Here is a 23,502-nt window from a genome sequence, read left to right as displayed (position 1 = left end):
CCCCCCCCCCCCCAATTGGCATGGGAGAAATCCCCTTATCTTATAATCACATATAAGGAAACCTCAGTAAATACGTACTTTTGTCATTAGACTGGTGCCAAAAGCAAGGGAACCCAGCTGTCAGGTTGATTAAATGCAGCCAATGTTGAGCTGATGGGAACCTTTGTTGTTGTTGTTATTGTTGGGGCCCTTAAAAAAACACATGGGTTTTTCCTCCGCAGGGAACAGGCGCCAGGTCTGGAGGTACCAAGGATAGGTTAGTGCAGCCCATCTGAATAAAATATATGGTAGTGCCCATTAAGCACAGTCTCCCTCACTGCCAATTCTTTTTCAAGTCATGGTTGAGCCCATATATAGCTTACATTTTGACTTCCTTTTCACTCCCACAGCTGAGTTGTGCCTTTCCTTCCCATTTCCAATGATTCCTATTCCTTCACCAGCCTTAAATGGGGCCCGAAGCAGTTCACCTAGAATCCTACTGTCACACCCCTCTCTCAGCGTGGCACATGTGATTAGTATGGCCCCATCTTCTATGAGGTGAAGCTGTACCAGGTTGCCCTATATCTCAACTGCATATACATTTTTGGAACATTGTAGGACTCATGACAAGGACACTCAGTTCCAGTCATGAGTAGAAGCTAATTAGCACATAGATCCTTTGTGGGGGGGGTGGTATCTGGAATACATACATATGTGGTGGGGGGGAGGGGATCACCATGGCTTGGAATGCTGTTGACTCTGCTGGGGCCCGTTCAAATGAACTATGGTCAGTCACAAGCCATTGACTTTAGGCTAATATCATACATAGTGTGTACTATGAGTCTGGAGTGCAGGATACTTGCCGGTTGTAGCACCACATATGGTGTTTGAATGATTGAGTGTTGCTCAACTGAGAGGATTTGGAACTGATTTGGCTAATTTGACCTGGAATATGAAACACTTAAGAAAAAAAAAGTGTGTACTATATATAAGTGCCAAAGTGTTGCTCAAAAGTGTGTTTATGGAGTACCTGTGTTAAAACTTGCAGCAGTTTCAAAAAAAGGTAACATGCATCAATTCTGGATGAGCTAAGTGTATGGGTATTATATGCAAATTGCTACAGTCATGTTTAATTTCAAAGTTATTGTTTTCAAATTTGCTTCTCGCTTCTATGTGCTCAGGGAGAGCAAGGTCTGATAGTAAGCAGAGAGGGAAAGGGCTTCCAGGGGAAAAAGTTTGGGGGAAGTAGGGAGCAACGGGGCGACCTGATACCCCAGATTTATTTTTCCTGCCATAGCAGTGGGAGGTAGACAAATTCAAGACAAGCTTCCAATAAATAGATTTGATACATGGAAAATTACAACAAATTTATAAATTTTTCATATATAGAATCTATTATTGAAGAGTTGTCTTATAATCAGGGTTGTCTTGTATTTAAGTAAATACGGTAATGCTTCTTAATCTTTTCTGCCATGATTGATCTAGCTAGCTAACATTATGCTTTCACAAGTGAAATAACCAGTACATATAATTAAAAGTAGTAAAGTCTTTAGGGAATACCTTTTTCTCATCTTGGGATAAAAAGTAAGGATGTAAGTCTCACATTCCCAACCATTTGAAGCATTCAGAAAGGTCAGGCCAGCACTTAATGTATGAAATGAGCTCTCCACCCAAAAGATAGGAAAGCTACTCTGACCTTCCCTTATACTAACTATAAAACATACCACCTACTTTGGTCATAATACCTGTGAGTTATGAGTTATGATAATCTGAAGACTGTTATGGTTGCTAATACTGGCTTTGTGATTGTCTGAAGGAAGTCCTAGATACTGTTAAAATATAATTTTTCTGTAGTATGATACTGATCCTCCTCAGTTTTGCCTGCATGGGGGGCAAACAGGATGGGGCCTCAGCTTACTCTACACAGGTTTACTGGAAGTTGTTTCAAAGCTCAGGTTTGTTGCACAGCAAAAAAAGTTTAGTGACATATTTAATTCAAGTAATGTAAATAGACTTACTGGCCAAAACACAAACACACTTAAAAAAAATAATTTTGAGTGGGTGGAAAAAATTAGTTTGATCTGAAGTGAAATGTATGTGTTTCATTTTCAAGTTTTCTTATGTCTTTTTACAATGTAGGCAAATTTCTAAACAAAACATTTCAAAATAAATTTTGTCATTTTTTTAAATCTATTTTTTTAAAACTGAAATGGCTTTTTTGGGAAATAAACTATTTGTCTTAAAGTTACCTAACTTTACATAGTGTTCCATAGAGTAGACACGGTCATAGTGTTATAAAGGATATTTAGGGAAAAGAATTAAGGTATAGCAATAAAAACAACTGATACAGATATAACTGTGTTTGCCATAGATTATATCATTTAAACTGTAGCTATTCCTAAACTGATAGAGTTTTAGCGTAGAAAATTTGCATGTTTGTAGGCCAGCCCATAGCCATGGCTGCATCTGTGAAGGCAAGTCAGTCAATAGAGGTGATAAACTTACTGCATATTAAAGAAAGGGGTGGTGTCATCTCTTTGTTCTGCTTGCCATTCCTATTCAATTAAGCTACTTAAATATTGTACATATTAAGCACATGGTTGCAAACCATGGAGGAATGCAAGTTTAATCTCTTTCACGGGGACTGCCAGCCATTCAGCAAGGGATTTATTTGCCCTGTTTTGTCCCACCTGTCCTAGAATTTCTAGAGAGAGGCTAGGTTCCAGCAATTGCATATCCTGGCATAGACAAAGCTTTTTGAAAAAGGTTTATTGGCACTTGTACAGCATCTGGTTCCTGAGCAAATCAGGGAGCTAATAAGATGTATAATTGCCTCCTGCTAAATACTTGGAGGGCTGACTATCCCAAGTGGTATGGAACCTTTTGGTCCCACCATTTTCTTTGTCACAGAAACACATGATTAAAATAATCTCTCCCACATGAAGTTTAAACATTTTTGTATCATTATATTATGTGTTTGAAAGCACTCATTTTAGTAGTTAAGGTTTCAATTTCCATTTGAAATTAACAATACTTTTAGAAGTTCATAATGTTTTCAAAAAATTCTTTCCATGCTTTTAATTACCAGTGGAGTTCTCAGAAAATTTAAGTATAATAATTTAAACTGCTGTTTAATTGGTTGAGTGTCACTTTTGTCAGCATGTGCATTCTGATAATTTTTGAGCCAGAAATATTGTTTTCATATAATTCAAAAGGTTAATCAAGAAACTTCAGAAATGGCATATTCTCTAGGTGATTTGAGAAACCGTCTCTAGAAAGTTTGAAAGTCACCTCAGTAGCTTTCAGGTTAAGTAATATGACAGTGTTTACCATGTGTGATGTTTAGTGCTCAGTTTTAAAATGTGTTTTAAGTAGTCTGTTACTTTATACAACTTTTAAAACAATTTGTTCAGCCTAAGACAACCTAAAGTCACTGAGCCAGGGAGTCTAACTCAGGAAAGCAATTAATGTTACCTTATGCATTAAATAGTCAAAATTATGTAAGTTATCCCACATCTATTCATTTTCTTTAAAAAATTATACCTAAATTATCATATCTTCAGTCCCTGGAAAGGATTTCACACTGTTTTCTTTCTCAGAGATGTTTCCTTTTAAGCCCCTATTATTGTGTTAGGGTTTTTTCCTAAAACAGTTATGACACACTTATACCCACTTAGGCTAGGGACAGAAGTTATACATAAACTTGTTTAAGTCAGGGGTTTTCAACCTTTTTAAATAAGTGTATCCCCAGTGGCCCCCTTTTTAGTAAGTTTACCCCCTGGTGGGGGGAAAGGGGTGGTGAGCGGCCAAATGTGGAGCGGGGACGTGTTGCAGCTTCTGTGCAGCCCTGCTCTCACCCTACCCTGGCCCTGATCCTGTGAGGCAGCAGCATGGGGTGGCCATGCTCTGTCCCCACCCACCCTCGCTTATCCCCTGGGAGCTTTCAAAGTACCTTTGGGGTGTACACATACCCCCAGTTGACAACTCCTGGGTTTAAGTGATCAGAAAACAGTTCAAATCTGTAACACAACAGAAGTTCAGAGCACTTAAACTGCTTTCAAAATGGCAGAAACTGGTTTAAGATAAACCTGGTTGGATGTAGTCGAGGCCTGCCTGGTGTATCAGACTGAACTGATTTAGGTCAAACTGGTTTATGGAACTTCTGTCCCAGACCCCTTCCTGGTTTAAGTTAGCTCACAGTCCCCCAGCATCCCAAGTTGTACATAAATGGCATCCCCTCCCTCTCCCACCTCAATGTGCCAGCCCTGAGTCAGACAGGCACCCCGCTCAAGTGGGAGGGGCAAAAGCCTGGCAGGTATTGCTTCCCCTCCCCACCCCCTGTGCCGTAAGAGGGGGGTAGGGACGCAGAAGTCTGGTAGTGCCCCCCCCCCCACCAGGTAGGCTTGTACTGGAGTCCTGTGTGGGCCAGGGAGGGGTTTTAAACCCCCTTCCTCCTGCCTTGGCCAGGAGCAGGGAGCTTGGATAAGCCTGGCAGGGGCACCCCCATGCCCCCTAGGCAGACCCAGGCTGGGGTCCCATGTAGGCCAGGGAGGAGGTTTAAAGTCCCTTGCCCTGCCTCAGTGGGCTGGCCTTAGGTTGGAGCCTGGCCACACCCTCCCTCCCTCCCTCCTTGAGCAGGGAGTAGGGGAAAAGCCTTGGAGGGCTTCTCTCCCAGCTTCCCTCCCTTCCCTTTGGTGGTGGCTGGCAGGCTGGGAGCTGTGCTCTAGCACTCTCCACCTTCTCGCCTCAGCCACTGTGAGTATGTGGCTGAATTTCCAGAATCAAAAGTGAATGTCTGTTCACTTGCTTCTTGGTTCAATCTACGCAGTTTAGACTAACCTGCAAAGATTGAATCAATTCAGCCACAGGCTTTTTCTCTGTCTGTATTTAACCTTAAAGCTCTGGCTGGAAACAGCCACAGCTCATTGCTTTCAAATAGAACCCTTGAAGTGTTTGGAAAGGACAAGAAGATATAATTGTATCTCTCTTGTTACTTGGAGCTTCTTGGTTTTGAGAGAGAATTGCCTGAAATGAAAAATATTCCAGTTAAAAATTGTTTTGCTTGAATAAAGTTCTTAAACGAAACAGATTTAGGTTATGTTAATTCTTTGCACATTTTATTTTTAAGAACATTAAGTTGGAAATGCATTCTATTTTATGCAATTGCAATATGATACATATGTTTACCAAAATGTTTAATTTCTGCCACTCCTTGTTTTTTGTTCTATTTGTGGTTAAAGGATGGTGTTGTGTCACTGAAAAAATGTAGTTTTTTGTTTCTGTTTGTGGTAATCAAAGAATCCCAACAGCATGGAGGAAAAAAAGGGAGCCTAATAAAAGAAAAGGGGGTGGAGAGGCAGATTACAGAGAAGCTAGAGCTGAGTATGTCATTTGAGAATGAGAGAGAAGACTGGCTGAGTAAATTAAACTGGGCACTATGTAAAAGTAGTCCTATAGGACTGGGGAATATGGGAATGACTTAATCTCCTGTACTGCAGCTTGCTTGTCTCTAGTCACACTTGTATATAAACCATGATGAATGGTTTTGCAGGCAGATCACTCTAAAAGGAAATAAATTATACAACATACTGCACTGAACAGCTGTCCTATGTATTCACATTTTTTGGCCGCACTTTATTTTTAGTCAAGCCCAAAACAAGAGAAGATTAGACATTAGGAAAGTCAACTTTTTATTCTTCTCCTTCCTGTTTATTTGTATGTATAAGAATGAAACAAAGATCTTATATACAAGTAATCTGTTTGCTACTTAGGGTTCCAGATGAATGCATCTTCTTGGCCAATGTTTCTCTTAAGAACACTAAATGGAGCTGAAATGGCACCTGCAATGTTCTTTAAGAAGGTAAGAAGAAAGGGGCTCCTAGTAAGCAAGCTTCCGTCAACTGGTCCATGATTACAGTTTTTATTGAGGATGCCAGGATATTGTACTGTTCTCCCGAGCATGGAAAGGCAAGAATGTTATTTAAAATTTCTTTGAACGGATTGGCAAGCCACAAAACTGGACAGGAAATGATCATCTTCTAGTACAAATGGATGGGCATCTCTTTTCCTGTGTTTGGACCTTTAAGGTATGCTGTATTACTTAGAAAAAGTTGACTTAGCTTGGTATTTATTTAATGGATTTAAGACGTGCATCTTATTTCTTGTACTCATAGTGTGCCTGTATATGTGTTACAGTAAGTTTGTAATAGAGAATGAGAAGCTTCAGAACACATATAAGAGTGGTTGGAAAGTCCGTATTGAAAGTTTTTAGTTGATGCATGATGGACAGTTGAACTCTAGTGGGAAAGCAGGTGAAAGTCATAAACAGGAACGCCATCAATTTTAGAAGTAGAACTTTAGCTTGAGTAAAATGGTATGAAATATGCACAAATGTGTTTTAATGATAACAATACAGTTCAGTCGATCTATTGTTTAATTGGTCTTCATCAGTCTAATTAACTTACTTTAAAATCATCATGACAAGTCAAGTGACTTCATTCTTACTTTTGACAAGAGCTATGCAATTGAGTCAGCAAAACTAACATTGGGTTTGATACTGGAAGCCCTTTCCTAGTAGAATGCCTATTGTTGTAAGAAATGTCTTGATTTGAATGCATTCATAATGTACCTACACCACGAGCAGTGACAATTTAAACTTTACTATATTAGCCTATCAGTTTGTCTCAGTGCTGGACTGGAGGGTCTGCGTTGTAAGGATTGAAACAGTATTTGGTTTCTATTCAGTTCTTTGGCTTCTGATGAGATTAGCAATGAAGACACTTTTTAGATTTTTGTGTTGGTGATTTCTCTTTTGTCTCCTTGGAATTCACTCAAGACACAGGTCACACAGGCATGTATAAAGCCTTCAAATGATAATTTTTTTTATGTGGATCTGTGCTAATAACCAAGAAGAAAATATTCATTAATCCCTTATCAATTCCAGAAATTTCTAGCCTCTGGCAGAAATGCATGCTATCCTCTTATCCTTTTGTGTTGGACTATGTAGAGCTTGATTGCATATTTTTAGAGTCTTCACTCTCCTGCAGAATACAGCAGAATTTTTCTGCTTGTTGCTTAAGTAGATACTTTAAACATAACCTTGCTCATAGTCAAAGTCAATGGCAAAGCACTCAATCACGTCAGTGGGAGCAGAATCAAGCCTCAAAGATATAAGGAATCGTTACAAGTGTTTGTTTTTCTATGTATATTGCGTGATATTTTTAGGTTAGTTGGTAGAAAAATATTACGAATAGGTTTCTTTAAAGAGTTCATATAAACATGAATGTTCTGTTACTCTTATTTTGATAGGAACCACCAAAACCTGTTCCAAACTCTTTTAAAGTTGGAATGAAACTGGAAGCAGTAGATAGAAAGAACCCTTACTTAATTTGCCCAGCAACCATTGGAGATGTTAAAGGAGATGAAGTTTTTATTACATTTGATGGCTGGAGAGGAGCATTTGACTATTGGTGCAAATATGATTCTCGAGATATTTTTCCAGTTGGATGGTGTAGCTTGACAGAAGATGCACTACAGCCACCAGGGAACAATGGTAAGACCACTAGTAATAGTGCGCAGCCTGTCTTCCCAAACTTGCAGCTGGCCTTATACAGAGTTTAACATTTGATTTATAAGCTGTTCATGCAGATAAAATAATTATCACCCTATCCTACCTCCTAATTTTTCTGTTGCTCCTTTACAGTTGTTCTAAACTATCCATGTACACAGAGGTTCTGGAAGCATATATTTTTTAATCCATATGGGCAGTTTCCCTCCCAATACTTTGTTTCTTTTTTTTTTTCTTTGTTACTAATTCTGAACAGAATCCATATTTTAAACGAATAAATATTTTAAACATTCATTAAAACAAATGGGTTTTTTTGCAGTATTCTCAGTTTCTACTGTGACAAGAGATCAGATTATATTCTGTTTTCTGTGTACTTTGTGAGGAACCTTTGATATCAACCAGAATTTTTACTTATATTGTTGGTACTCCTAATAATATTGGAAACCTATATTCATAGAATTTAACAAGAATTCATTTATTTTTCTTCAAATTTGTAGCCATCCAGCACATCAAAGTTGGTATTTATACAAAGGAACTCTTGAGACAAGTAAAAAAACCCTTTTTTAAAGGACAGCAGTACAATAAAGCGCCCTATGATGTTTGAGGTCTTTTAAACTCTACTTACCCTTAGCATTTGTTTTGGACCCAATACTTTCTGTTTTCAAAGTGTGTATTTTTAGGACCTTCTGAGTATTCTGCTACTACGTGCTTATTTAGACACATGAAAGTATAAATATAGAGCCCCCTTGGAACTTATAACCAGTTATATTCTGTTATGTACTCATTGTTCTTCTTGCCAAGATGAGTGAAATGGAAGAAAAATAGCACTGAGTTTGGCCTGTGTTTTCCTAGGGATCTCTTGTCAAGTATCAGAAATCTGAGGTTTTGCTGTCAAACAGTTTGGATTACATCAGCTGCTCCCTTCAGATTTTTTTGAAGTATAATATGCCATATTAACTCAAATCCAAGACAAGCCCCTCATGTTGGATTTGAGTAAAAGTTTGGGGGTGGGGAGGGGGGACAGGCAACTGCTGTGCAGAGGTGGATTAAGACTTATGGGAGCCTTGGGCAAACACAAAATTGGAGCCCCCCCTAATCCCATGGGAACTAGACTCCAGTGCGGGAAGGAGCCCCTTCCCTTCCTGGCGCTGGCGCTGCCCCTGCCAAGGGTGGGGCAGACCTCCATGCCTCCCTGGCGGGGAGGCTGAGTGGACCTGGCTGGGCTGGGGGAGGGTGGAACATGCCCACCTCTCCTCCCTGCTCCATATCCCCCCTGTAGCTGTAGGTCTGGGGTTCTCCCTCCCTACCTTTCCCCCTGCGGCACCTTGACAAGACACCTGTAGCTCCGTGCCATTCCCCACCATGGCCCCAGGTCCCATGCACCACCCTGGCTGGGCATTGCCCCCAACTTCTGTCCCTGCCTCACTCACCTCTTGCTGTGGGGACTTCAGTCTACCCCTTCCCACGCCCCTACCTCTTTCCCCCCATTAGACTTGCCTGTAGGGAGCTGGCTGCCTGGCTATGTTCATGGCCATACACATGCACAGGGGTGGCTCTAGAGGGGACCTGGAGGGGGCTGTAGCCACCTCAAAATTCACTTTATCCCCCCTGTAGCCACCCCTCCTAGCGCTGCTGCCACCAGCTGTCTTCCACACTCCCTCTCGCAGCCTCCTGGCCCAGCTCCCACACCAGGAAGGTGTTCAGTGCTCCTGGCTCAGTCCCTGCACAAGGAAGAGGCTGGCACCACCCCTGTATCTCTTGGCAGCCCCAAGCAAGGCCCCTTGCAGCTAGGAATACTGTCTGCCTGCAAGGGGAAACCCGCCATTTCCCAAGGGAACCCAGGCATCCAGGTGCCCCTGATTGGCTGGGACCCCTGGGCCTGGGCCCCACTGGCCCATGCATTAATCTCCCTATGCTGCTGTATCTCTGATTCCGGTCCTAACATCGGGTCAGAGCTGCAGCTGCTGCCTACCCCTCTCCCGCCATCACTTCCACCCTTTCCGCTGCTTGCCACCTGTAAGTAGTTGGGGAGGTTTGGGGGCAAGGTGTGTGGGGAAGGGGCAAAGAACAGTGATATGGCCACTTTACCCTCCCTTGCCACTGCTTGTCCCCTTGCTGCTTGACTCACTGCAGCGGTGAGGGAGATGAATTTAAGATGACCCTCCAATAGTTAGATTATGTACATGGAAAAATATAACTAATTTATATATTTTTCCATGTATAGAGTCTAATTGTTGTGGGGGTCGGTCATCTTAAACTCAAAGTTGTCTTGGATTTGGGTAAATATGATAAGACATTATTTTTAATATTACTAATAATAATTTGTTCTAATCATAAACATTTTCACTATTAATATTAAGTGGATTAATAAAAAATAGGATTGGTTACACAAAGCATACTTCTTCAGAAAGGCTGGTAGAACAAGAGGGCAAGAGAATTTATTTTTCCCCTTCAAGATTATGTTTAAATCAGTGTAAATACTAAACAGTTGAGCAAAGTTTTGAAAGATTTGTATGAGAGAGAGAATAAAAAATGTTAGTGCAGTTAGACCTGCTGGACAGAGACAGGTGGGGGAAAGAAAGGTAGTCTAGTAAAGGACCTTGCCTAAGAACATGGCATCACGAACATTTTCCCTAAAGTGCGGTAAGCTAGGTTGTTCACTTACAGCATAGTAGATATTTTGTGATAACTTTCATTGAGTAAGTGACCCCATAAGTACTGTGAAGCAGTAGTCTGCTTTAGGATACACCCTGGCTTTCCTTACGGCAATTTGTTCTTATAGCCATACCTGAGACTCCTGCTCTTCCACAAACTTTGTGTAACTTGGACAAGTTACTTGAGACTGTATTTTAAAGGCATTGAGGCTCCTATTGATTTCTAGTAGCTTTTAAAAATCTAGACTAGCTCAGTGCTTCAGTTCTCCATGTGTAAAAGTAAAAGCACTTTCCCTCTTTACAGGAGTACTCCAAGAGCAAAGGTGACAAATACAGATTAGGAATTGGCTTTATGTATGAAAATTCATGTACTTTAATTATGATAAAACAAAGTTTATTTTTATATACTGTACAGAAACAAATGCCACAAAAGCAATCTATAGAAATTTTCTTCAGAAGTGATTTAGAAGCCATCAAGGTATTGTGCTCAGATCAATTACATTTCCTGTAGAAGCAACATTATTCGATGGCTTAGGCTGCCCAAGAGCTGTAATATTGCAAACTGTAATACCAGTTGATGCTTTGAGACAATATGTAACAAACTTTTTGTTGTGAAGGAAGGGTTTTTTTTGTGATACCTTCTATTAGGCCAACAGTGTAGTCAGGAGAGAAGTTTGACAAGCTTTTGGGGACAGACTGCCCAAAATGAGGAAGGTCATAAAAACAATTGCCTCTTGTATATTTTATGGACAATCACAGCTGTAACACACCAATCCTTCTACAAAATTTTCTTTCAGATTTGTTCAAAGAAGTCAGACCTGAGAATTATGTAGGCATATAGTATCATTGTTCATATACTCCCCTTGTTAATTACATTATTCAGGAAATAAAAGCAAAAAATCCGATCTCTTGTTAAACAGCTTTGGCAGCAGATTAGAAAACTGGTATTTGCCAGAGTTGGTAACTTTCATGAAGCCTCTTGGGGGGTTTTTTTTTTGTTTCTTTTTAATCTCACCAAATATAGCAGTTTAAGTATTCCTAAAACTTTTACCACATTTCTGAGATAAAGTGTTTCATTCTTTGATATTTCTGGTCACAAATGAAAATTTCACATATGTGATAAGTGTTGCTTTGGGAAAATCTGGTAAATGACTTCTTTTAATGTATTTGAGAAGCGAGCCCAAACATAGTTGTAGCTGTGCATGAGCATGAGCATTTTGTTTGCTCATGCTCATTTTCCATTTGAACAGGAGCAAGTTTTGGAAAAGCAGGTCAGTGCCTTCATTGTTGCCTTTGGACTTGCTAGTTTGTAATTATTCTGGTTATTTCATTAATAGCATATCACTTCAAGGCCTACTGAGAAAAGAAAAGAAGCAATTCGTGTTTTATTTTTAAAGCTAAGATAGTAAAGATACTTTGTAGTCAATGTATTTCAGTTCTGAAATATTATAAATAACTTCATGATCCCTAATTGACATAGCAGTCACTTCTGGCTCTTGATGCCAGGAATCACATACCTTTTCGTCTGTTAAAGCAGTAATTTATGACAGATTTAATGCAATCCTTCACATGAGGAGGGATTAGAATCTGAGGAAGAGGACCATGCCTGTGCTATAGAGAAAGGAAAAACTAAGACAAAGCTAATCTAACCAAAAGAAAAAAATCCTTCCTGATCCCAAATTCAGTTGTGCATATGACCCTCAACAGAAGAGCAAGATGTTCTTGCCAAGGAATCTTTAGAATTTTTTTGGTACCAGACAAGAGCCTCAGTATGTACACTTACAGTTGAACAATACTCTTAGGTTCCACATTTCCTCAACTTCTGCTTGTCTCTTTATCTCCATCATAATTGCATTATTCTCAGACTGTACAGCTCCTGCTTTCTTTTCTATCCAATGGGTCAGCTTCAAAAGTAAGTAGGAGATAAATCCTGAGAAGATCTGAATCCTTATAATCCAGGTCTTCCACTACCTAGGAAAGTACCCTAATCACCAGGCTGTTGAGTAAAAGGTTTATTGTTCACTGAGCAGTATTCATGATCTTGGCTTCAGATAGTTGCTCTGTGGTTTTTGTCTGAAATCTAGACATTTAGAGATGTTTTCAGGGCAAAATGGATACAGCAGAGCTAATCTAAGTATTGATTTCTTAGAATCGAACTTACTGATTTAGATGTTTATGCTTACTTATGTATCTTAAAGATTGAATAGGATCTGGGCCAAAGACTGTAGGCCAAAAAATGTCTGTTCTAAAGGCCTAATCCAGTGCTATGGGGCATCTGTATGGCAAGATTTCCAGAGACCTAGTTCTGGATAAACCCCTAAAAAAAAAAAGAGTTTGAGTATTCTTTCTCAATATAAAATCGAGAAGGAAGAGCTGAAGATTGAGAATAGTCAGAATATTTTTTTTCTTAATTTAGGGATGTAGGTGCTCTTGCTGATCTCTCTTGTGTGTAGTTTTCAGAGCAGTGGGATAAGTGGAGTAAGTTGTCAGGATTTGTGCATGAGTGTGATTTTGAGGAATGTAGGCACCCTGTCTTCCCATTATATAAGGTGTGCATAGCTGCTACAGTTATCAGTTTCTTTATAAATACATTTAATGCCAGTAATTATACATAACAGATTTTGCCTCATGGCTAGGAGTCTGCTTGACCCCTCAGCATTAGCTAATTCTGAGGTTCATTGCCTGAGGATAAATATTTATATGGGCCTGGCAGATTTATTAGTCAGCGTATTTTGTGCATTTTACTTTGCCACATTGCACTTTTGTAGAGGTGACATGCTCAAACTAATGACTTTCCATCCTGTAACCCTCATAACCCTCAATTGACTGTAGCCGGTAAAAGGAATCTCTTTCACCTTTAAGAATGTATTGTAACTAGTTGACTTGAGGTTTAAGATTTGAGTAGATCATAAGCTCCGACCTCAGATGGCAGTAAAATTCATTAGAGGCAAGTTTCTTTGGAGCATTCTGTACTCAGCATGTTCACTGTTTAGTCATCGCACATCAGTTCTTATTGTTTAGGCAACATAATACGCCTTGTATGTATAATATGAGGCAGTAACCTTTTCTTGCACAAAAGAACACCAACTAATGTAACAAATGAAATGCATTTTTGAGCAAAATGTTTAGTAAGAACCTTCAAAAATTCAGTTGGGAACAAACCTTTTCGGAAACTGATGACAATATAGTTCAGAAGCTTCATTTACAAAGGTTGAGTAGCATACTTCATGTAGGTAATGACAAAAAACAATCAGTTTCTCTGTCTCGGATCTTCCCAAACTTTCAATATGCAATGAAAGTGTGAGAAAATGAGATGCAAAGAAACGGGATGTCACAATCAGAATCTTTTAGCTGAAGTACTGCTGAGAAGTATTTTAGTGACTTAGAAGATAATGCTCAGTAATCTAAATATAAAAGTGATATGTTATGAGGTACTGTAGGTTTTATCCTTAGTTCCCTCTTTGCATGCATTGCCTCATTGCTTTTCTCCTAATTCAGTGTAGTTTTTGTGGGTGAGAGTAGTCTCCTTTCATTATGCTAATCAACTGTGATAGTAAAGTCCTCTTCAGGAGCTTTGCATAGGCATGGGGCTCAAATGGAGAATGTGCACTACCCACTGTTTGCTTTGTGCATATTTTTCTTTTTAAAATTTCTAACAGTGTGGGCAGGGACTCTGAGCTATGGAAAGGAATGCTTGGAAAAGAAGGGGTGGGAAAGTCAATTTCAGTGGAATTCATCTCCTGAGCAAGTATTTGGAACATGATCTTGTCATCACAAGCTCCGTATTCCACTAAAGCAACAAACAGAAGTCAAAGACATCTTGCATAACAGATGCAACCCTGCTCAAACCACTGGTAACTGTCTGACTATGTCATAATGTGTAACTGGTATCGTTGTGATGTCATCACCAGAGCTGTGACCCACACAGCCGACTGCTAGATGGATCATCATTTGATATATTGTCATATCTGTTCATATCACCCCAAAATTACTTAAAAGAAGCAACTGAGGAAGAGGTTCAATATTGAGTGCTTGAAAAACCCTGCTAAAAGTAATAATCTTTAACAGTGCTTCAGTGAGAACCTCTCTGACCTCCCTGATGATCATGATACCATAGAGCTCTAGGAGAGCCTCAAGAAAGACATCCATGAGGCATGTGAAAAATCTCTAGGCTTCTCCAGAAAGAAACATCAGGACTGGTTCAATGAGAAAGGTAGGGAAATGTTAAGCTCCTCATTGACAGGAAAAGAAGAGCCTTGAAAGCTTGGCAGAATGATATCGACTCCAAACAGAAGCAAGACATCTATCACAGCATTAAAGCCAAGACCCAGAGGAAAAACTGAGTGAAAGAACAAATGGTGGGAAGACAAACCAAAAGAGATTCGAAAGCTTTCTGATAGTCGTGACACGCATAGTTTCATCAGTGCAGTCAAAGCTATCTATGGGCCAGACACGCAAGGATTTGTCCCTCTGAGGTCCTAAGATGGAACAACACTATTTCAGGATAGCTCCACCATTAATACAATGAAACAAGCACTTTCAAGAGATCTGGAGATTCTAGTGTTGAAGAAAATACTATTAAAGCCATTTCACAACTCCCTGTTAAGGACTATCTTGCAGATCCATCAACTTATAAAGAGGCCTTGAAATCCATTAAGCAAGTTTGTTCTGATGGGATACCAGGTGAAATTTATAAGAAAGGTAGAAAAAAGTTTTCTCACCAACTACTTGTTATCAAAATGTGGAAATATGAACAGATCCCCTGTGACTTGAGAGATTACCAGAATTGTTAGCATATTCAAGGAAGGAGATAAATCAGATTGCAGCAATTATTGTAATATTGCAATCCTATATGCAGTGGCTTAGAAACAGACCCATTTGCTATTAGAACTGGAGTCAAAGCAAGGATGTGTGATCACACCAACACTCTTCCATCTATAATGCAGTTCTGCATTGTATTGCTGACAGGCTTCTATCTAGAGGCAGCATCCAGTATCGTTTGGATGGGAATATCTGTAACACCAACTGATTCTGTTCCAAATCCAAGATAACCAACACTTCCATTACTGATTTTCAGTGTGCTAGTGATTTTGTTGTGTTTCCATTCAACTGAAGGAGATCCAGTTCACTTGTTATAGCTTCTGTGAAGCATATAAAACTTTGGATTACTCTTTTTTAACCCAAAAATTGGTGATTTTTTTTTTTTTAATCGGAGAAAACCAGGATCCCTGCTGATGATGATAACATCAGGACCCAAATCAAACTTCTCATCTACCAGACTGTTCCCATTGTTCTTCCATCCTAATCTGCTGTATGGGTGTGAAATTTGGAACTTGGACAACATATTGAATGCTGTGAAACATTGCCCTCAGCAATTCCTTTGGAAAATCTTCCATATCAGTTTGGGAGGACAGCAGAATGAATCTCAGCATTCTCAAGCAATCACCACCAATATCGAAGCTATGTGTATGTGACAGCAGCTCTACTGTTATCTGACAGCTGGCTCCCCAAAAAGTCCTATACTTCCAATGTGATTTAACGTCAGTACCTGGGAGTCTCAAGCTTTGATTATTTTGAGCAAACTTGTGGAGTTCTGCCACTTATGGAGGCAGGTAGATGAGAGAGATGAATACCATGACTCAACATCACTAGGATCTATGCTTTTCTCCCAAATGGTTTGCCAGGTCTGCACTCAAACATTCAGATCTTGGATTGGCCTCCTCCTGTGGACTCAGAGACAACTTCTATATTTCCTGGAAGACTGTCATTTTCATATTAAGGCCCGTGATGAGTAAAACAGGCCTCGAGAGGGTCATTTAAGTACTACTGTAATAAAGATGATTATAAAAGTAGAACACAATGCACTGCTCTACTTGGAGAAGGTCTATGGAGCTGCAGCCCTTACTACAAGCTGGGACATCCTCAACTCATGTGCAACTCCAGGTTCACTATGGTGCCCATCACTATAGTAACAAAACACTTTCTACATACTTAATTTTGCACAGCAGGGGGCATGAACACACAAAGCATGTAGAACTGTTTAAACCTGAAGCAGACAGACATACAAGCTTGTTAAACAAAATTAAATTTGCCTGAAATAGTCCAAAAGTGTACTTGGATAATCAAGTACTATTTTAGATTCATAGAGTTGGAAGGGACCTCAGTGGCCATCTAGTCTGACCCCCTGCCCCTGGCAGGCAAGAAAAAAGTCACCAACCCTGGGGTCATATGATCCCAGCCAAGTGCCTGTTCAGTCTCCTCTTGAAGACCCCCAAGGATGGGGTGAGCACCACCTCCCGTGGGAGCCCTTTTCAGATTCTGGCAACCCTGACTGTGAAGAACTTTTTTCTGATGTCCAGTCTAAACGTTCTCTCTAGTAGCTTATGGCCATTGTTCCTTGTCATCCCAGGGGGTGCCCTGGTGAACAGATCATCGCCTACTTCTTGTTGCTCTCCCCTTATGAATTTGTACGCTGTCACAAGGTCCCCTCTCAGCCTTCTCTTGGAGAGGCTGAAGATGTAAAGGTCCCTTAGCCTTTCCTCATAGGGCCTTCCCTGCAGGCCTCTGATCAGGCGAGTGGCCCTTCTTTGGACCCTCTCCAAGTTGTCTGCATGCTGCTTGAACTGTGGCATCCAGAACTGGACACAGTACTCCAGGTGCGGTCTGACCAGTGCTGCATAGAGGGGGAGAATCACTTCCCTGGACCTGTTTGTGAAGCACCTACGGATGCACGACAAGGTGTGTTTGGCTCTGTCAACTGTTTCATCACATTGGTGACTCATATTCATCCTGGAGTCAGCAGTGACTCCAAGATCTTTTTCTGCCTCAGTGGAGGTGAGAAGGTTGCCCCACCAGCCTATAGGTATGATGGCAGTTCTTCCTCTCTAGATGTAGCACCTTGCACTTATTGAATTGCATTCTGTTGCTCTCTGCCCATTTCCCCAGCCTGTCTAGGTCGGCCTGGATCTGGTTCCTCCTCTTCAGGGTGTTAGCTGCACCCCATAATTTTGTGTCGTCTGTGAATTTGGACAGGGTGCTTCCCACCCCCTCGTCCGGATAACTGATGAAGATGTTGAACAGCGCTGGCCCCAGAACTGAGCCCTGAGGGACTCCACTGCACACATCTTTCCAGGCTGACACCGACCCATCCACTACCACCCTCTGAGTGCAACCCTTGAGCCAATTTGCTACTCAGTTTACTGTGTAATCATCCAAGGCAAATCCCCTCAGTTTATTTATAAGGATGGTATGGGATACCTTGTCAAAGGCCTTCTTGAAGTCCAGATAGATAACATCCACCTTGACTCCTTCACAGCTGGAGTACTGCGTCCAGTTCTGGGTGCCGCACTACAAGAGGGATGTGGACAACATGGAGAGGGTCCAGAGGAGGGCCACTCGCATGATCAGGGGGCAGCAGGGCAGGCCCTACAAGCAGAGGTTATGGGACCTAAACCTGTTCAGCCTCCACAAGAGAAGGCTGAGGGGGGATCTAGTGGCCTGTTACAAACTAGTCAGAGGGGACCAGCAGGCATTGGGGGAGTCCCTGTTCCCCCGAGCACTACCAGGAGTGACTAGAAATAACGGTCACAAGCTGGCAGAGAGTAGATTCAGATTAGACATCAGGAGGCTTCACGGTCAGGGCAGCTAGGATCTGGAACCAACTTCCAAGTGAAGTGGTGCTGGCTCCTACCCTGGGGGTCTTTAAGAGGAGGCTAGACAAACACCTTGCCGGGGTCATTTGACCGTAGTACCTTTTCCTGCCAGGGGGTCAGACTTGATGATCTGCTCAGGTCCCTTCTGACCCTACCAACTATGAAACTATGAAACATTTGGCCTGGAAGGGACCCTGGAGGATCATCGAGTCCAGCCCCCTGCCCCAGGGACAGGAAGTCAGCAGGGATCACAGGATCCCAGAAATGTTGGGGGAAAGCAAAGATTAAAGGGTCTATCGGACCCCTCCAGATTTATTATGCCTGCTGTAGCAGTGGAAGAAGGACAAATTCAAGGCAAAATTCCAATATTTAGATTTGATACCTGGAAAATTATAACAGATTTATGAACTTTCCATATATAGAATCTAATTATTGAGGAGTTGTCTTCTAAAGAGTGTCACCTTCTATTTGAGAAAATATGGTATATTTAGGTACTTCATACAGTTATAGTAGCAATATTTTATTGAAAAGGAGTGTCTTAGAGTTTTGCCTACCTAGTTCTGTTCTTGGAGATTGATTATGATTTTGTTCATTTGGCTTAGGCATGGATATAGAACTCCAGTTGGAAGTTTTCTACACTAAGGATGGCCTTTTCTTAGGATTGTGAGGATTGTAGGGTGTGCTTTTTTGTTTTTAAAAGTGGTTTTCTCTTTGGAAGGTGGTGTTGCTTATTTTGAATATTGTTAGGCAGAGTAGATCTTTACTGGTTTTCAGGCAGTCAGTAGGATTACAGATCCATTTTACAGATGGTGGTTTTGAGCATCTCTTGGATTTTCCTCTGTTTTAATGTGTGAGGCAAAACTGTGATGAGGGGAGTCAGATTCTTTCAGTCTGGCAGAGTGGCTGGGGAAAAAGGGGGGAGGTCACTCACCTCCAAATAACCAGATGGTTTTGAATGAAAAAACTGTTCTCTTCCATTTTATTATGAGGTCCAGGTTTCACCTTCATGAAAAAGAAATAAAAGGAGACTGAAAGTCTCATTCAAGATTTTAACCTGCTTTGATAGAATAATGAAAGTAAAAGAAGTTAGTGAATTAAATCATGCTGTCCCTCTCCTTGCCAAAGAAGAATATTCTCTTAAGTACAGTTTTGCTTTTAAGGCAGCAATAGAATTAAGAATTTTTGGGCGTATTTGTGTATACCCTTTAACCTTACAGCTTCCAAATACCATATTAAATAGCTATTGTATATTAAAGGTCCTTTTTATTGATCTTGTGTCTCCAAAATACTTTAATAAATTTTGCACACTGTGATTTTTGGCAGCTGTTTTTTTATTCCAAAACTTTCTCTTCCTCCTAGCTCAGCATCATAATAATTTTGACCTGTCTCATCAAAGTCTGGTGTTGTGAGTAAAGGACTGGAGTGAAACTTACAAGGCTCTTCCATGGACTTCTTTTAGGAACTTGGACTTAATCTCTTTGCCTTAGTTTTCTCATCTGTAAAGAAGGGAGAGATTTCCTTTCTCTCACTCTTTCTGCCTTGTCTATTTTGTTTGTTAAGCTCTATAGATGCAGGAGAGGTCTGTCCATGAATATGTGGGTATATTTTTTAGTGCATACTGGTTCCCTAATTTGATGTGGAAAGATGCTGTCAGAATACAAATAACAATAAGCAATGCAAAAGAAAAAAAGGAAAAAAACCAGTATATACTAATACTATATTAATCATCTAACATCTTTCAGATTGAATTCTTCTTCTTCCCAGATTAATGCATTGGACTTCATTCAGAAAGTACTCTGCAGTGCATGCCCAGAACTCTGAGGGAGCAGATGTATAATTGGCAAGTGCTGCTTCCTGGGCAGTCCCTCATCTTCCCTCCCCCTGCATACTGTGCTTTCCTACAGCAGCTGCTTCAGCTCCTGCTTCAGCAGTAGAGGAGGCGCCTGGTGCTGGAACAGCAACCTGAGGTTTGCAGATGTTTGGGGAGATGTCCTCTCTTTTTTTTTTTTTTTTGCCACTAACATGCATGTCAAGCAGCCAAAAAATCACCAGTGTGCATTGGCAAAAAAAAGAGGTGACATTTCCCTCTGCAACTGCAAACCTCTGCTGCTGCTACAGTGTCACATACAGCCAGAGTTATGCCTCCATTTTCAGAGTCTACCTTATACAACTCTAAAACTATTTCTCAGAGTTTAGAATTACATTTCCCAGGATGCTCTTTACTGAAGCCTACTTGTGCACCCACTCCTCAGCCACAGCTACTGCTGCATTGCTCTCCCCACTGCTGAGCTGTTACAGAGAAGATGAAGGAGGGAGGGAGGAGGAGACAGCAGGAGGGTGAGAAGCCCCTCCAGCTCCATTTTGGCGCCCCACCTTAGGCGGCATCCAGGACTCATGCCCTGTAGTACTCACCCACCCATCATTACGCCACTGCAAGGGAGTCATACGCACAGAACTATCATTGGATCTGTTTTCTTGTAATTTTATTTCAGTGCTTCTAACAACTTTCAGTCATTACCTTTCTGCAAGTCTGTCTGAATTAAGTCATTCATATTACAAATTCTGCAGTTTTATGCCTTATTCTGCTTTACTGAAGGTGAACAGCATAAAATGAAAGAAAATTTTTTAAGGCAAATTTTATATTTGAAGGAGAATGTCTAGCCTTCTGAATAGGCTTCCCACATCTTGAATGAGTTTTTTGCAGCTTTAAGTTTACCAATTACTCAACTCTTTGAAGAAGCCTAATAGAAAAATCTCCAGTATAATAACCTATGGTCAAATCCCCTGGTTCCCTACACACACTTAGCCCAGGAGCTCAGGTATTTTGTTTGCTTGAGTAAGCCAAACTGAATTTGGCTTATTCATATAGAGTATCTTCAACGGGTCTGCTTTTGTGAACGAAGACTTTAGAACCGATTTGCAGAAGTTGTATGACAGGACATTTAGATCTTTTCTCCTTCATGTGTTAATCATAAAGTTATAGCGATGGCATTATCAGGGCAGTAATTTGACTTTGGAGCATTTGAAAATGTTTTCGTGGTAGTAATAACTGATATCCTGGAAGATCTTGCATATTTTTCTAACTTAAACATTCAAATATCACCTTTAATACAACAGTAGCGAAATTGAATAGCTCTGCAAACTTTCAAAACTGAATATTTTGTTAATATTTAAAATTGTATAGGCTTTCATTAAAGTTGATAATGCACATCTGTAGTTTTAGTTCAACATGACTATCTTTTCTAAGGAGTTTTAATAACTTTTTAAATTTAGGTTAAGAGACATTGGAAGGAATGCTGTGTACTTAAATTATATGCATCAAACCCATGGAACTTGAACAGTTGATATTTTTTTTCCAGAGGAACAGAATGAAACAAATGCTTTATTTTGTTTGTGCAAATGAGAAGACCATTGTGATGCAAAGCAGTATGCTGAAAAAGCGAATGTGCTGTTTCTGTTGTAAATATTCTATCTAAATACTGCAGTAATTGCAAGCAGAGCCTGGTATTTTTTCTCTCTTTTCTTTTCATTGATATATTTTAACAAGTTCTCTTGAGACTATTAAAATGTCTTAGTTTTTGGAACATGTGGTCCAGTGGGGATAACTTTGTCCACAGATGCAGTGGGTTGGCAGCTAGATTTTGCATGTCTTTTCATTTCTTTCCAGATTCTGTGACCCAGTGTAACCTTTGGTCTCCCACTGAAGGCAGGGGTGAAGGAAGTATGAGCAGGTGACTGATGATCACTGTCAATACAGCCTGCAGACAATATGCGAATTACTTTTGCAGTCTCTCACTCTCCTCTACCCCCCCCCTTTAAATCAACAAATGCAAATAAGTCCATCCCCATTTGCTACTATTTCAGTTCTGCTGCATAGGCAGCATGGGCTTTGTTGTAGTCTTGCTTATTCAAAAAATCAGTTTCAGTCCTAGTAAGAAGAAAAATGAACAAATGGGAGCCAAACCCCCTTAATGGTCAATGCAGCTAATATTTGGTTCTCTGGAATATCAAGGTAGGAAGATGGTGCAGTAAAAATGCTTTTATATTGTATTTCAACAGTGCATCATGGAATGGTTTGTACTGCTTGTATTGTTAGTCTTTGTTTATAGATATCCATCCTTTCTACAAAGGACTAAATATTTGCTCTATATGTAGAAACAAGTACCTGTGCTCTTTAGAACTTGTTAGTACCAAAACTTGTTTTATCATGACTTTAAAATTGTTTATGTATTTAATATTTCATTTCCAGTGGGAAAAAATAGGTGAATGTGTTTGCTTCATTTCAGTATACATGGACACAACAAATTTGTATAGGAAACATTTGTTTGCAACTTTATGATATTTATTAAACACAAAATTGTGAGATAAGAATAAATGAATAAAAATAGCTGTATTTTATATTGGAATAAACATAAAGCAATATTATAATCTTCTCCAGCTTTCACTGTTGTCACTTGGAAGAGTCAGAAGTGTATAATGAATGATGTTATCTGCATTGGTTAAAATTTCATTTAAACTTACTTTAAGATGCTATACATGAAATCTTATAAATCTTCAGTACGTAAGTGAAAGGAAAGTGATTACTTTCCAAGTTCAGAAGTTTTTTCCTTCCTGATGTGTAGAGACAGTTTGTGACAGAGAAATGGATTCAATATATATTTAGCATTACAAATATTTGTAAGGACATTTGATCTATAAGGGGCGTAAAGCAAACATGCATAATTCAATTATCCTGAAGTGTTCTAGACTTGTATTTATAGAACTTTTGTTTATTATCATGTCAGATATCATTTTGGGGTTCACAGTTAATTTTGCTTTTCTGTTAAATTATTTTTCTTTTAAAGTTAACTGATGTAATTTATAGAAGGAAAAGCATTAGTTATAATGCTGAATGCTAGGTTTTTATGGTAGATATCACACACGTAGCTCAGCACTAAGTTCTATATTTTAAAGCCTGGTAGTAATGGCCTGTCTAGATGTCCATGCTAATGTAACTTCTGGTTTTATTTGAGGTTTTATTTATGTTCAATGTGAATCATGTTTTAAGTAGCACACCTTTGTCCACAAAACTGGAGAAAGTGCAAATACTTTAAGTTCACCCTGATCTCTACTTTTAGCTTGTAGCAGTGTTCCAGATCAGACACTATGGGTTTGTCCATTCCACCTTAACCTTAATGTAAAGTCCCTCACGTTTTCATTTGTAGTTTTTTTAAGGCCAGGAAGAGCAATTGTGATCATCTAGTCCAGTCTCCTGTACAGCACAGGCAATAGTGATTCTTGTATCTGGAAACCTCCAGGTTTCTGGCTGAGGGAAAGTATATCTTTTAGGAAAGACGTCCAGTCTTGATTTAAAACCTCCAGTGACAGAGAATCCATCAAAGCAGATCTTTTACATTTTGTATGTGAATGGTTAGGCTGCGCGGTGGGGAGGTGGATTATTTTGTATGTTTATTTCAGGTGATTTTTTTTTTTTAAAGGGAACTTTCTTTTTTCCCCTTGCGGTACAAGGGTTGACTAATGCCTCTACTGGCTTACCTCTTCCTCAGAAGGCTTCTATGTCTCTCTTTATCATTCATCTTGCTAAAGAAAAATAGGTACAGGTTTTTTTGGAACCAGGTATTGCTTTTTGACTTGGCCACAGGTAGTGCTG

General features: G+C 40.0%; 1 protein-coding gene across 5 annotated transcripts in view; it reads left to right on the top strand.

The window, feature by feature from the left end:
* SCML2 (sex comb on midleg-like 2 (Drosophila)) overlaps positions 1-23,502 on the top strand; it is a 101,610-nt gene that overhangs the window by 44,943 nt on the left and 33,165 nt on the right. For all 5 annotated transcript variants that reach the window (XM_019524844.1, XM_019524845.1, XM_019524846.1 and 2 more), the window contains 2 exons: positions 5,751-5,839; positions 7,288-7,531. In XM_019524844.1, coding sequence (XP_019380389.1) covers positions 5,751-5,839; positions 7,288-7,531 — 333 coding nt within the window. The remainder of the gene's footprint in view (positions 1-5,750; positions 5,840-7,287; positions 7,532-23,502) is intronic.

The sequence above is a fragment of the Gavialis gangeticus genome, unplaced genomic scaffold (assembly GCF_001723915.1).
Source record: "Gavialis gangeticus isolate Ggan-Ray unplaced genomic scaffold, GavGan_comp1, whole genome shotgun sequence".
NCBI classification, from domain to species: domain Eukaryota; kingdom Metazoa; phylum Chordata; order Crocodylia; family Gavialidae; genus Gavialis; species Gavialis gangeticus.
This window is presented reverse-complemented; position numbering and strand designations above follow the sequence as displayed.